The 16,544-nt window shown below is 37.6% G+C and overlaps 1 protein-coding gene across 1 annotated transcript; it reads left to right on the top strand.

Moving 5' to 3' along the window:
- The first annotated feature begins 10 nt into the window (after nucleotides 1-10).
- Nucleotides 11-4,957, top strand: tmem167a (transmembrane protein 167A). The gene is made up of 4 exons (XM_040155281.1): nucleotides 11-121; nucleotides 2,047-2,156; nucleotides 4,031-4,065; nucleotides 4,238-4,957. Exons 1-4 carry the CDS (start codon nucleotides 119-121, stop codon nucleotides 4,306-4,308), a joined length of 219 nt encoding a protein of 72 aa, XP_040011215.1. The 5' UTR covers nucleotides 11-118; the 3' UTR covers nucleotides 4,309-4,957.
- Nucleotides 4,958-16,544: the final 11,587 nt, after the last annotated feature.

Here is a 16,544-nt window from a genome sequence, read left to right as displayed (position 1 = left end):
CAATCAGCAAACGAGATTTTGCGGCACAGTGCGTAGTTACGTTACGTAAACCTCTTCGGTTACGCTACGTCAGTTCCTGAGAGCAGGAAGTGTGATGTGGCTCTGACACCCAACAAAAATGGTAAGTTTGTTTTTACTAAACGGCTGCTTTTGCTATTTCACCACTTCGTTTGAGCATCATCTACAACATACATTCCACATCTAATCTCTGTCTTCAATACACTGTGACAACAACTAACGCAATCATTCGGTGGAAAGCAGGACGTTTATTATTTATAAACTAAATAGCTAGCATTGGCTAGCTAAGGTATGCTAACAATTTAGCCAATTTAGCTATCACAATACGTTTCTGTTCGTAAATATCATTATATTAGAGATGCATTTCACGTAAGCTGCGGTCGTGTGTGAGTGCGAGTCGTTTGTTAACAAGAGTTAAAGGTTTCACTAATGGATGAGCGGTGAATGCGAACATCGTAATGTTTTGAGGTGTTTGCCACGTAGCTGCACCACATTTAAGTGAGCATGCGTGTGTGTGTGTGTGTGTGTGTGTGTGTGTAGTTGGTTAGCGTTACGACGTTGTTTTTGTAAACTTGCAATAACGCAAATATTTGGAAAAAAAACGTTTGAGTAAGTAACTTAATTATTCCCTGAACACCGTGTTAAACAGATCTTACAGACAAGCAGACAGTTTATTAGAAGTTTTTTTTTTCATCTCGAACAGAACATGTAGAAACAACAAACAGCCACGAAATGGATAATGCCTGCAGACAGAAAACATATATCATCACAATGTACTAAATAGTTATTCAAAGTACATATATTTAAAATTCAGAATGGTCATAATGTATTAATTTTGCCAACAATAAGACCATGGAAATATTATAGTACTTATTTGCTGTGGCAGGAGTGTAATTAATCATGTTGGAACAAAACTGAAAAATTACATAAATCTTAAGTGTACACTTTGTCCCTGCTTATTATCTTTAAAGCATAATAATGTAAAATTAATGTTGAAGGCAGATGTGTCACCATGTTGGTAATAAAATATTTCAAAGGTAAATTCTGGATTTTAATAGTTAAGGACAAATATGAGATCATTCTTTGATACTACATGGAAACTTTGTCTCTTTAGATTAATGCAAATATTTGTGTAAACAGAAACAGACTGTTCCAGAAGGGGTTGCATTAAAAATCTTAGCAAAGGCGCTTGGTAGCTTTGGAGTGTTGTAATTGTTCAATAATTAGGAATAAGAGAGTAATTAATTATTCTCAAAGTTGATTAAATCTACGAGCATCTTTTACTTTGTCTGTTAGATGTTCAGTGTTGTTGGCCATCTAAGCCACACTCCGGTGTAGATTTGTTGTTGAACTGCATTTCCTTCATATGATGGGGATTAACTTCATATGACAGCTCTCTTAAATGACAGCCCCACTAATTTTTACCCAAACAGGGAAGGGCTAACTTAGCCATTGTCCTTGATGTACTAAGATCTCATTACAGCATCAGCAGACCCACACAGGTGGTGAAAAGCTGGCAAGATAGGCTTTTAATACACAAAAAACAGCACTAAATCACAAACCTCCCTATCAGTTCGGTGTGTTATGTAATAATGTGTGTGTGTGATGAAGTGGGTCCCCACAGTTTGATATAGGTTATAAATAAGATACAATAGTTAAAGCCAGGCAGAGCAGTCTTGGATATCCATTTTAATGCATGGTAGTATGAGATATGGATTCTTTTTTTAAGCCACAGTACCTCTTTAGGCATGATGTTGATCTTATAAATTAGTACACATACTAATTTGTAATCACATAGATACACTTAAAGAGGATAATTCTAACTGGCAGTCTATGGAAAAACATGTCTGAATGAACAGCTGGTAGAACAACATTCCTTGCTAAATGTAGCATAACATTAGTGTTACAGAAAATGAACTAAAGTGAAATCGAGGGTTCTTAATCGAGGGTTCTTAATTTTGACTTATTGCTGGTTAGCTGCATTAGATCATGACTGTGCTAAATATATCATTCTCTTTCAACTCACAGTCGGCCATTTTCAACTTCCAGTCGCTGCTAACAGTGATCCTCCTCCTGATCTGTACCTGTGCCTACATCAGAGCGATGGCTCCCAGCTTGCTAGACAAGAACAAGACCGGGTATGATCAGATACTATTTCAGCCCTAATACGTAACAATGAAGCTGCCACTGAAGTCTTAAAATACCTGTCTTTGTCGTTTTGTACGGGACACAGTATCATATCAAATTGCATAACAAAATCATTGGAGTGTTATTACACAGCATCATCAGCATACATGATGTGTCGCTTCCCTCAGCACTTCAACATACAAGTGAGCCACAAGAAAGGACTTTTAAGTGATTTTTAGAGAACCTTGTTCACTCTTCTTTTCTTTATCTTTCAAGCATTTGTCCGAATGTCAAGTGTTTTATTGTGATTCTTTAAGGTATTTACACTTTTCTTGTCAAATGAGCAAGGTCAAACTTTTTGGTGATGCTTTGGCATGTAGTTTAATGTTACCAAAAATGTCCTGACATAAATAGAAGCAGTTAAAATGAAAGATGGTCTCAGAATAAAGCACTAAGTCTAAGACTCAGGGTGGAATAAGGACATAGAAAAAGATCATATCTTAATCTTATAGCCTCAGTGCTTGTCACTGTGTAATGGTACAGCAATCACTGACAATGCTAAGGCAATTACAAAATACAAAATGATTTGTGTTTTATAAAAGTGCTATGCATTCTGCTCCATCCCTCAAGGGTCCTGTCACCATTACTTTTCACTTTTCCAATTTTAACATTTGATTCCAAGTAGTTTACTTCTGTATTTCAGATTATATTAAAGCAGTTTGTTTTCTTCCTGTGGTAGAAAACCTCATATTTACCAACAAGAAATCGTCTGTGATAAAGCTTATTCTGCTCTATGTAGTAACAGGGTATATGCATATACCCCTACTCCCTACAATTTAAAATTATTCATCCCTCTGTAATTCACTGTCGTTACTAGGGACACTTGCTCGTTTTTTCAACTAACAAGAAGCTCCTCTTTGAGGCATGTAAAGTAGCAGAAAGCCTTAATTTTTCATCATTACTGGATCATTATTTTTCTTGGATGTACAAATTGTGATTCACCTCTAATAAGTCTGGCACGGCCCAGGAACAGCCGCACACATTCTCACGAACACACACCATTGGAGCAGGGAGGGACATCCTCTTCAGACAAACACATGAGACTGAGAGTGGTAGATGGGATGATATAATAGTCTTCCGTCTTGATTGATTGGTCGACTAGGGCATGAGCAATTGTTTGTATTGATTTGGTGCCACACAGTATGCCAATAATTCTTGTGTGGTAGGGATAGGCCTCAAATCTGACGGGAATAACATCTCCAGGTAAATTTTAGGCATTTGTGTTTTGCACAGAAAAATGTGTGTACATTATAAGAAAAGAAGCCTAGATTGTCGAAAATCTAACGTCCACGCCAGGACTATTCCAAGTCAATAAAAGAACATTTTTACGATGGGGTGCTGACACCACCTAGTCAGTATCAAGGTTAACAAAGTTGGCTGTAAAACGTGCAAAATGCAAACACACACACACACACACACACACACACACACACACACACACACACACAAAAGTGGAGGCTTGAAATGCCACATTTGCCTCAGCTGTCACCAGAGATAAAAAGACTTGCGTGCTGTCCCCCTCTCTTCCACTGTGCACACTCCTTACATGGAAATGGAAGGCTGATGGTTGCCTGGGTTTTGTAGGAAGATGATCACAGTCCTCTTGTAATGTTGTGGCAGAGGTCTGAGTAGCAGTTGCTGTATCTACTCTGTTGATGTATCAACACACCCAACCTCTTTTTTTAGCTTTTAATATCACAACAGAGTCATTTCTGCCTTTATTTTTTTTTAATGCAGCAAAAGGACAATTAAATTTTACTCACTATTGAAGTGGGGGCAAAAAATAGTTCCTGTTTATGATTTCTGTTATTATTTTATCTTTTAGGCTTTTAGGAATTTTCTGGAAGTGTGCCAGAATAGGTAAGCCTGTGATTGCTATACATACACACACACACACACACACACACACACACACACACACAGACAGACATATGTATGAATGTGTGTGTGTGTGTGTGTGTGTGTGTCATATTTCTTCTTTTTTTATTTTTAACAATGTATCGTTGAGCTTGACATAATTTCTTTTGTCCAGGTGAGCGGAAGAGCCCCTGGGTGGCTTGCTGCTGTGTCATCATGGCTTTTAGTATACTGTTTCTACAGTAGCAGTCCAAAGACAACCACAAATGGAAACATTGGGGAAATGAATGGACAACAAGGCATGGACAATACGATCCTAAAAGCACAACAGGACCTCCAGTGGTTGTCACTTAGATAATGTAAAAATGGAGACCCATCACCACTCACCGAGGCCACGGAGAGAGAAAATAAGTCTGTGTAGGAGGAAGGGTGAGCTGATAGCCCCAAGAGTGTGTCTAGATCCCTCCACAGGCTTCAAGGTCTGCCTTGTGTTTGCAGATGTATGTGTGTGTGTAGGGGGTCAGTGTTTTCTGTTATCTTCCATTTAATATAAAGGAAAAAAATCACAATGTGCGATCAAATGATAAATTGTTTGTCCAAACGTTTCAAACAGATTTTTTTTTCCCTTCTAGTTACACAATTGTCACAATTGCATCGACCCGTTATAAATCCTCTACAAAAATTCTCCCTTCATAAATGTTCATAACTGTTAAGCGATTCAAATGGAGACTTTTCTTTGTTGGATCTTAAACTGGTGATTACATTCCACAGCAAATAAAATGGTATTATAGCTCTTCAGATGTCAAATTGTCGTACATATTTGTTGCAGAGAGCTACTGATGTTTTTAAAGTCAGTCAGTTTGTTGCTATTTATTAAAGAACTTTTTGGAAATCTGGTTTGAGAGGGCTGATTTCTGTCATTTAAACTCAACCATTTTCATTAGTGTTTGCTGTTTATCTGTTTATTTCATGTGATAATGCCACACTGTAAGATGAAGTATCAATAATAATGACTTCAAACATGCAAAATATACATGTTGATGACAACCTGTAAACCTTTTGTTAATCTTCTCTCTTTAAGAACTTTATTACACATACTGTACATGTAAGAATGCAGCAACTGCAAAGTTTCTCAGAGTAGTTTTTGTTTAAGAGGAAACTACGACTCTAAGAATTGATTTACTAGGTCACATCTGAAGTGTAGTGCTCAGGATTATGCTTGGAGTGAGACAGACAGTGAAAAGTTTGCGATAACCTCTTCTATAACCTTGCAGTCAACACTCATCTTCACAGGGTTTACTGAGGAGAGCAGTCAACTGATTGTACCACACAACATGACCTCGCCACATATCTGTCTAGTATTTACTTGTAGCTATTTAGTCGTAAACTGAATTAGAATTGAAAGCAGGTTTTTTTTCTCACTCATGCAAAGAAAACCTTAAAAGTACTGCCTTGAAGCACTGGACAAATTTCGGAAACTCGAGGATGTCCAGAACATTTTTGGAAGTTCTGACCATGTGTAATTGCCGATCTAGATGACAAATCCTCTCAATTTCATCTTTTAACTGTGGACAACTTTGGCCGCAATAATGTGACAGTATTATTCCAAATACTGCGTGTAACAAGCTTAAAGTATATAATTCCCATAAAATTAGTTATGGCAAGTTTTAACTTAAGAATATAGTGTCTGACTTAATTTATATTGTCAGCCACAAAATCTGACCAATTTTATCAAATCCTAACAAATGCTGACATGAAATCATACAATTGTATTGTGTTTTTTCATGAAAATTTAAAAGGAAGGGGTCAATCAATCATACAGGTTAATGCTGTAAGTAACACTGGACTAAAGCAATCCCGCATAAATTTCTTCATTTCTGTGTGGTACAGAGAAAAAAAGACATGAGGACACTTGTTGACACACTCACCTTTGATACTCATCACTGATGAGTCTCCAAATCACAACAACACCACACACAGTCCCTTGTTAGGGAACATGGATCCCATACTGGTGCACATCCATTTTGGCACTCCCCAGCTGAGATAAGGCATCAAGTGAAGCCTGCCGGTAAAGTCATGATTATCAGGCAGTGACGCAGATACAAGAGACACAGAGGAGCTGAAGCTCTCGGTCATCTGCTTCTATCTCTGGGAGCAGAGATACTGGTGGGCTAGAGGGACATCACTGGGTCAATAAACTGAGCAATGCTCTTAGAAAATGATGAAAGGAAAACAATTTGGAAAACCTGAAGTCACTTCACTCAAGCCGATGATAGCTACTATCAATGGTCCTGTGATTGTTCTGGTTATTCACACAAAATTAACAAACTTAAGAGTCCTGGTAGAAACTTTCGACACACCTGAATTTAAGTACAGACTTCAGAATATCTTCAGAAATAAATGCAAATGAACCAATTTTTATAATCAGAAAATTTAATAAAATTAACCAAAGTAACTGAACAATAACAGCAAATAAATGCTTTCATATAATAAAATAAAAAGTACAGACATAACATCTACACTCAACACATTTATAGGCACCTTTTAGATGAATTTAAATTAGTTCCTCAAACAAATAAGATCTACCTGTGCTTAATTTTCAGTTTTCACATGACCTGAATTAACCAATGAATGATGGTTTTATTGCATAAAAAGGAGCTGGTTGTTTCCAGTCTCTTTTTCACAGTGGTGAAGACAAGAGGAAAGAAACTTAGTAGAGAAGTATGCAAATGTCGATGTGGATTTTTGAAAAAACACCATGCAAGACATCTAAAGAGCCCGATGGTTTCAGCACATAAAACCAAGTAGGGCTCCATTGGGCGAAGGCCAAGGAGTATACCACTATTGAGAGAACGGCCGAAAAAGGCAAGACTAATGTTTGCAAAAACTTTAATAGATAAGCCACAGTCTTTCTGGAATAATGTTCTATGGACAGATGAAATCAAAGTAGACCTCTTTGGGAATGTAGTGCAACAGTTTTTTTTATAGGGGACGAAATAAAACCTATTAGGAAAAGAACACTCTACCTACAGTAAAACATGGTGGAGGTTCTATTATGCTGTGGGGCTGAGGCATTGAATATATCAAAGGAATGATGAAATCAGAAGACTACCAAGGCATTTTAGAGCGAAATGTGTTACCCAGTGTAGGAAAACTAGGTTTCAGGCAAAGGTCTTGGGTCTTTCAGCAGGACAACAACCGAAAACACAAAAGAGAAAGATTGAAAAGGAAAAGACAGGCGATTTTAAACTGCCAAGCAATGAATCATGACCTAAATCCCATTAAAAAGCTTTGGGGAGAGCTGAAATCTGCCATTGTGAGAAGAAACTATCAGCAGACAGGTGCAGGAAGCTTTTACGTGGCCACAAGGAACATACTGAGGCTGCCATTGTTGCCATAGGTTCTGCAACCAAATACTAGTGAAGGGCGCCAATAATTGTGTCCAGGGTAAATTTTGTGTTGGTATTATTTCACTATTATGCAAGTTTTTTTTAATTTAATTTTATATTGTTCAGTAATTTTGGATATTCTATTAGAATATTTTGATTATACAAAACTGGTTAATTTGCATCTATTTCTGAAGATATTCTAAAGTCTGTACTTAAATTTCAGGGCTTCCAATATTTTCAGATAGGACTGTATGAAAAGAATATTAGGAAAAATCCTACATAATATTGAGAAAGTAAGGCCATTTGAGGACAAAATCAAACTCAAAATTATTTGTTTTTTACTTTTTGGGTCAAAGTGATTATTCTTGAACTCTCTTATATTGTGGGCACAGTTGCTGTACAATAGCAAAGAAGAATATCTGGCAGCAACTCAGTTAGTGGATACCAAAAACAACATTTGGATGGAACATTTTGCATGCCCTGATTACTGTGTTTGAGTTGGCTAATCAAATTTACTCAAGCGGATGCCATATGGCTAAGGACACAAGAAAATAGACCTTTTTTCTGTTCAGTGTGTCAGAATTGCTTTACATGTCATCTGTTGAGCATCATTACCTCCGTCCCCGAAGGTTTTGTTTCTTTCTCAACTCCTGCAACACTGGGCAAGGCTGGCTACAAAACCGTCTGAACTAACAACACTTAACAGAGTGTGAATCAAGTTGGTTTGTTCTCATGGAGAAGTAAAGTAGTAAAGAAGTAAGTGTCATAACACTTGATGTTACTGTAGCCTGTGCTGTCCTTAGAGAAGGTTAAGATAACCCCAACAATTAAACTGCAATGCATTACTGAATCGTGAAGTACTGATTTCCATCAGCATTTGATATATTAGCATTTTGTGACTACAAAAATAAAACTAATAGACCCCACAGGTTTTTAAATGGTGTTTTACAATGAAAACCAGGGCCAATGAATTCAAAGTGTGATGTATGCTGTAGATGTCAGGTATGTCTTTATTTTTTTTTATTCTATTGTTTCATTTGTGATTATTTAACATTCTACAATTACAAGGGAACGCTTGTTGATAATTTATAGGCTATATGATTCCAGTATTTTTTTAGACTTCATATATTTAAATTTGACAACTTTTATGCTAACAAATAACTAAATCAATTTTCCACCAACCAGAATTATAATACCTGGCAGTGTGGAGAAGTGTTTAAAACAGCATTTAGATCTCCATTTAGGAAAATAAATTTTACAGACAGCATAATTAAACAGTTAAGTGAAAAAAAAATCTAATTTCAAAAGTCTGAAAAAAGTTATTTTTATCTTTTTGGCATTTGTTCAAAAATGTCTCTGGTTGGGACCCATGACCTCAGCATTTGTAGAATCCTGCCCTGTTATTTTTTTATGCATATCCTACGCCACATTTTATCATCTTTCTTAAATTAGGCCCACTTGCCACTGACCAGAGCCTTTTTCTGTGAACTCTCTTACCTCTTGTTTCATACAGGGATTAGAGGAGCAGCCAAGGATATGACAGCATGCGGTGGCATGAAATTTAGAAATCTAATTCAAAGCACCTCATTTAATACAGTGTGAGGTTTCATGCATCATTAATTTACATGAATAATTATGGAAAATGTCAGCCGTGTCATTATAAACCAGTCAGACTGGTTTATAATCTATAATAACTAATATAATAATATAATAAATCTCTTTCTACAAAGAGGTGCGTATAATTGATGCAGATAGTCAGGAGTCATGTCGACCTCACTGATTGGAACAATAGCCCACTGAGCTCATTCAGTTTAATTTCCAGACTATTATTACTATTATTATTTTTTTCCCACCAGTTATTGTAGAAATTATTCTCAGATGAGCAATGAGGACATTTACATTGAGGCAAAAGGAAATGCCCCTGAACATTTCATTGCATTTGCTAAATTTTCCTCAGGTGATAAGCGGAAGATTTGTAATGTTCCTGGTGCAATTCTACAATGTAAGATATAATAATATCCACAATAACTCATATCCAAAACCTCGTCATCATCCATAGAGCTCCAGTGGAAGAGTATTCAAACCATATTACTCTAATTTCCTTTTCTCTTTCCTCCTTTGATCATATAGGAGAGTTTCTTGCAGTCGGTTTGAGGACTTCAAAGGCGATCAGGCTAATAAAGTCTCTACCATCTCCTGCTGAGTGAACCAGAAGTGTCCAAACAGACCTTGACCCTTTAAATTTAAAGTGGAGCCTGTTTGAGTCACTGCACTGACTCAGCCTGTGAAGGGAATGAAATTGCAAAAAGATAGATGCCTAGACACTGAGAATGTGAGACAGAGATAACGACAGGGAGACTTAGAAGTAGAAGAGGAGTGATTCATACAGTGAGTGAGTGGATGAGTGGATTAGTCCTTATTATATCACTGGTCTATCTCAGTGATCAACCACCCAACGACCCCATATTTTCCTCTATGGTTAGTTATTTATTTAAAAGCTTGTGGCGTCTTGGTTTACTGATACCTAAGAGGTCAAGTTTTCTCTTGTGGCTGCTTGCAGTTTCAGCAAAAAAACTGAAACCCCTCTTTACACGTAGAGGATTATAAATGCTACAGTACGATAGATGAAAAATGCTCGACATCACATTCATATTGTAAAGCCTTTGTTCTGTCCTCACGTCCTCATTAAGAATGTACAACCTTTGTTTTCTGCCCTTGAGGGAACAAATGACAAAAATAATGCTGCCAGCTGAAAGGCACAGATATCCTCCATGTGTGGCAAGTCCAGGTCGGTGGCAAGCCCGGTGATATTGTTTGTGAATGACCCTAGAATGGAGGCTCAACAGTTTAAACAGTTAAATTCCACATTATCTTATGTGGTCTCATCGCAGGACACAGGCCTTCTAGGTCACTCTAATCCCTTCCACATGTAATCTTTTACCAGAAATTTTATGGTAACAAGAGAATTTTTTTAAACTTAGTCCTGTTAGACAGCTCCCTGTGGCCACAGAAACTGGGGCACTGCATGTCTCCTTTGAACGTGGCATTCGCAGCTTGTCCAGAGGACATCCCGCTCCATGCTCGTTAGCCCGAGGCAGGAGTTGTCTCCGCGTAACAAGGCAGTACCACAAAGCTGGAGAGCCCGAGGTCAGTGCCAGTGGAGATCTATCAGTGGTAGCGATAGATATGGAGCTACTGTGATCTGATTTAGTAATGGCACTGAGTAAAAATTTAGACACTTTTTGAAATTTGACTTCATACCTAATCAAATGAGACAATGGGGAGGTCAAAGCTTTATAGTCCTGATGTCAGAATTTATGTCTGACATCTTCCATTTTTTGATGGAAGTGGCCTGACTGCAGTTAGCAGTAGAGGCATGCAGCTCGGTCACAAAATCGTAACAGAGCAAGGGGCCCTGCTATTGTGCATGGTGGCTCACTTCATTGGTTTACTGACCAATCATCCATATATTTGTTATATAATTGTTCTTCCGTTCTTCCTATAAAGAATGGAAGAACGTAGCTTTTTAAGGCAACGACTGAACAACATGTCAGCTGCTGTTCAGAGTAGAGGTAATACCTTGTAATTGTTCTAATTTATTATCCTAATGAAACTGTTTGATGTAAGAAGGCAGGTAAGACACATACACACCAGATGTTACAAATATATTTGTGTATTTTATTTTCTATCATAGCTCAGCGAAGCTCTTTTTTTGATACACAGCTCTCAAAATACAAAACAATAAACCTCCTGATGTACTTAGACCATCAATAAAATGAAAAATCCAACTGTCTCTTGCATTCAGAAAAACACTACCTCATTTGTCATTGCAGTCTTAAACACGGAGATGAAGAATTTATCTTTCAAATTCTCTGGGAAAAAACCCCATGTGACAGGAAAAGCTGTTATAGCTCTGGGTGTCTTGATGTGTAATGGCTATCAAAAGTCATCAATAATTACTGTATTTAAAGTCACATTGGGTTTGTTCAAGTTCTGTACTTGTCTGTGCACACAGTCCCAGTTTCATGTGAACTGTGTGATGAATACACCTACATTTGGCAAATAAACCCATGTGAAAGTGTGGCAGACCGGAGAAACTGGCTTTAATTATTGTCTTTTTAAAAACTGATGACGATGTGTTTGATTTTGCAATGAAGATGTATTCAAAATTTCAAAACCAGTTTTCAGCTTCTGTGTAAGGTTACACAGATATATCACAGAGAGTCTGCATTGACATTTTAGGTAATAATTTTATTTAAAATGACATACTTTTGGATTATTATTGTGACTATTACCTGTAACACCATGTTCTTTGTCTGTTTTATATGGTTCCCAGTTATCTTACTCTCACCTGCTACCTGAACTATAATCATGCTCACTGAAAGTGGAGAACAGAATAAAATACACAGCATATAACACAGGGATCTCCTTACCTTTTGTGTTCAGACTGAAAGTGAAGCAGATTGTGTCTGCGGGAGTTGGAAATGTTTAAAATTCAGTGAAAATTTTGCACTAGCTACAGCTAAAGTCTGTAATGTCAGTATTTCTGGAAAACAAACAAAGACTGTTTCTGGTGAATAAACACAGACTGTAAAAACACTCCAGTGGTAAAATTTGTGTGAATAAATCAAGATGAAAATTTCTTTGCTTTCAGTCTGAACACTCCTTTATATGACTAAGAGCCTCATAATTTTTGGCCTTGTAGGAATTTTACAGCTTTGTGACAATGTTATTTTGTGTATAATTCGCAAAACTATTCTAAATTGGATGAGTTTTTTCCATGCAAGGATTCAACTTTTCAGCATTCCTGTGGGTCTGTAGAGCGAAGTGTCTCTGAGTACCAGAGAGTTAACATCCTCTCTCACTTCCATGAAGAAGGACTGTTTCCATTTTGGCAATTGAGGTGGTCACCCGAGTCCAGCAGGCACGTTTCCAGACATGAACTGGGACATGCGCTCCTCTACATCATCTCTCAGAGCTGCCATAGGAACCGTGGAGTTGATGGAACAACACACATACTGTAACAGTTTGCAGTTGTACAGCTGAGCTAAGCCTGCTGATGAAAAAAGGTAATATCAGATATGAGCAGTGCAGAACCAGTCACTGTACAAATTTGAGAGCTCCTACACAATTCCCACACACTGCACGTAGTCATGTAAGAGTATGTAGTCAACATGTACACCCACACATGCAAACACACAAACAGATTGCTTCATCGTGCTTTCAGTCCGGGCTTCCCCTCTTGGAAACCAACAATCGCCCTTTTTCCAAAGCACAAATCGAGACAGTGTCCATAAAGCAATAGTGAAAAAAGATAGATAGTGTGGGCATTGAAAATTAGGTTTAATGTACACCCGTGGGTTAAAAACGCGTTCAAATCATGTCTAAATCATCTGAATTGATCATGCAACACCTTTTTTATAGGGTGGAATCATATAAGCTGCTCTGCTCTTTCAGATAATAATAGGGACTGATCTGTTTGGAAAAGAAAAGGCTCATTTAGGAGAATCGCCTCTGTTGGCAAGATGTCTTGTGACAGTCCTTGGTCACAGTCATATGGCCATTCTGTCTATATTTTTCATTCTGTCCACATATAACGTCTTATTTTAATCACTATAAATAGCATTACATTTTTTTGTCTACAAGCTGTATAGCATAAATTGGCTATCCAGGCCTGTGTCAAGTAGAAATTAGATTATGGTAATTTAATAATCACTATTTTCAAGACACCTAATAAATCCTGGCCGTTGCACTTGAGAAGTCTTCAACCATCCCTAAATGGATTCTATTGCAGTCACTGAGTATTAAAAATTAGGGAACCCACAGTGCAATGTGGACGGCAATTAGCCTTTCCCTTGTTCCACAAGAAGACTCTGTAACATATTTGATTTATCATGACCCAACCACATAACCATAACTCACTTTTTTGGTCTATATCCCTCTTTGCAGGGACACATTACTCTCATTCTTTCACTGCTCTGGTTTTGAATGACTTGTAGTGTTTTATCTTTTTTTTACTGGTTTCCATAAAAATAGAGGCAGCATAATATTATAGTTGGTGTTAGACTGATGTCACAGAGCTGTAGTGAGGCAAATTTCGCCAATGTAAACAAGCCAACTAGCTTGAAATCATTAGTTTGAAAATTCTGTCAGATGTTCATCCAAGAATCCCACTCATCGGTGTAACCTCAAATTGACAAAACACTAACAAGAATAATCTGTTATATCAGAGACTGCACTGGATGCCGCAGGTCTGCAGGGCTTAGAGCATAAACTTTTACATAAGACAGATGATAACTGAAAGGGAAAATAAATGTTTATAATTAGTCTACAAATGAATTGTTTGTTTTTATTTATCGTCCCATCACATTTTGGCATGCTAGTTCAATTTACAGTAAATGTTCTTTGGCTGAATAATGGAAGCTGCAGTGATGCAACAGAACCAGTGACGCTGTGCAGGGCCACAAACACACCATTTTCACACCCAGCTGAGCACAAGATTTGGTACTGTGCAATGAAAACAACAACAGAGAAACAACTGTCCTGCTTTGCTGAGGCTGTTTGTTTTCTGTAGAATAATAGCGTAAAATGTTTGAATAAGAAGAAGCGGATGATAGAGAGGTTCATAGTCAATACTTGTTGGCCCCCTTCAGCAAATAAAATTTTTGACATGGTTTCTACGATCTCACTCATGTCCAGTCTATTGTTCAAATATACTGTACCTCTGGGTTTTGATAGTTCCACCTGCCCGCTCTTCCTGAAAGCAATAATGGAGAGATAATGAAGCCACAGTCTCTCTAACCTCCATCACTTCTGCAAGTTGCAAGAATCAGCATTGTAGCTGAAGTCCAAAGCAAGAAGGCACTTTTCTCACCCTCTCTCTTCACCTGGGCTACACTGATGAAGACGCTGGAGCAGTTCACTGGAGCAGGGGCTGAAGGAGCTGGAAGGAGATGAAGACAAACTGAGGAGAATCAGTGACGAAGGCTAGCGGGATACACGCAATGAGTCGACTTAATGTCTCTCACCACTTGCAAGTCATTGTCTGGCCCTTGAAGGAGATGAAAAATGAAATATCACAAGCTGTCAACATTGTGTTTGTGTGCTCAACTTATCATGTTCCATGAATTAGTGAAATGAAAAGTGACGCCGGGGAACTGCAGGAGAGTTGTGTCACATGGTGATGAAGTGGCTTGAGTTCAGAGAGCACAGATGTGCCGTAACTTATTGGCTGTGAATTTTATACTATTATATATTCCAGAAAAGAAACGCAGCTTGCCACTTTGACACTGTTACTGTTTTTCTTGTTCTCATTGTCTAAGAATTAAAGGCGAGTTACTCCTAACTATTATTGTTTCAAAACTTTTAATCTTACAGTTGTTTAAAAAAAACTATGATATTTAAATGACAAAACTGTCTTTCAGCCATACCTAGGGAATTATCATAATCGATCATTAAAACAGAAAAATGAAGATTTTTAAAGCCTACTCACAATGTAACTGAATAACATTATTTAGTTCTTCTCATTTCTAATCAGAACATTACTGTACTGTATATCTGCGTGGACCTTCAATACACACAAAATACACTAAGAAATCCAGTGCTGGGAATCCCTGCACAAAAAGGAGTTACCAAATATCACTAACAGTCTGACAGCTTTATTTCCTCAAACTGTAAAGAAAGTTACCCACAAAATGAATCTTCCCAACAGGACCTTTCAACATGTGCCTGACAGATCACACAAGAAAGAGGATGAGTAATCAGCCAAAATGTAAACAAGTATTTACTTTTTATTTATTTATTTTCTTAACATAATGGTCCGGCACACACTATGCAGAACGACCTCTCGTCCCTCCCTCAGTTCACACTGAAACATGTTCTTAGGTTGGTAGTGTTAAAGCAATACAATGTTTTTTAGGCATAAGCAAAAGAAGTATAACTAAATTACGATTATCGAAGCCTATCAGGTTCAAAGAAACATGTTTGTACATTAATCGTCTGGGAACTGATGCTTTTACTACAAATTAAAGGAGACCGAGTGTACTGCATGGGCCAATGGTCAGTCTGTGTGTTTTGATATCCTTAGTAACACTGACACAGATTGGGTTGTGTGGAAAAAGTGATAAGGATGTTGCCATTTTAAATCCTCATGCAAACATACCAAGATAATCGTACTAACAAAACACTGGTCAAAAAAAAAAAAAACGAAAAAAAAAAAAGAAAAATTTCACATAGGCTTCCCGTGTTGTACTTATAAGGAAATACTGGTGAAGACTGAATTAACTCTTAGTTAATCCGTCATACATATTCATTCAGTTCCACACTGTTAATGCTTTAATTTGTTTTTGTCTTTTATTCCAGTTGCTCTCTCGAAATCATAACCACCATTATTTTTTTCTTTCCGTGGGTGCAACTGGTATGCAATGCAGTGACGAAAAATAGGTTCAAATTGCTGAGCGAGAGGGAAAATCCACGGCAAAATGGTTGATCATAACGTGTCACAATGGCCTTTCAGATATATTTAGTTTTACTCTATATTTGGAAAACTCACATATTCTCAGTGATTTGCAATTCCAAATGGACAGGACGTCAGTTGACAGATGACCCTTCATTGTTTTTGTCTATAAAGCCAGACGCTATTATTGAGAAGTATCATTCAGCTAAAACTGCATATGCTCAAGTGAAGAGAAAAAATATTTCTGCCCAGATGAGACAAGTTTTTTAGCTGTGGGAACTGAGAATGCTACAAAGGCTCCTCTGTCCCTTCCTGGTCTCTCAGACATGACTCAGGCTGAGCGAGGGAGATGATGTCTTGTAGTAACAGGCCTCCCTGCTCTTGGCTTTGACGCCACAACAGCAACAGTAAGGCAATAAAAATCTGTGTCTTCACTTTAGTTAGATATATTGAAATACTAGCAATGCCTCTCTTGTCATTGTCGCTTGTTGCAGGTACCAGTAACTGTAGGTGAGCCTCTTCCACTCTTTGTAGTCGTATTGTAGAAATTGCTTACATATGAAACGACCACATATGTAACACTCGGTTCATCAACTCACGATGTAACTTTCTAGAAATAACCGAAAAAGCCTAGTTTG

The sequence above is a fragment of the Xiphias gladius genome, chromosome 19 (assembly GCF_016859285.1).
Source record: "Xiphias gladius isolate SHS-SW01 ecotype Sanya breed wild chromosome 19, ASM1685928v1, whole genome shotgun sequence".
Taxonomy (NCBI): Eukaryota; Metazoa; Chordata; class Actinopteri; order Istiophoriformes; family Xiphiidae; genus Xiphias; species Xiphias gladius.
This window is presented reverse-complemented; position numbering and strand designations above follow the sequence as displayed.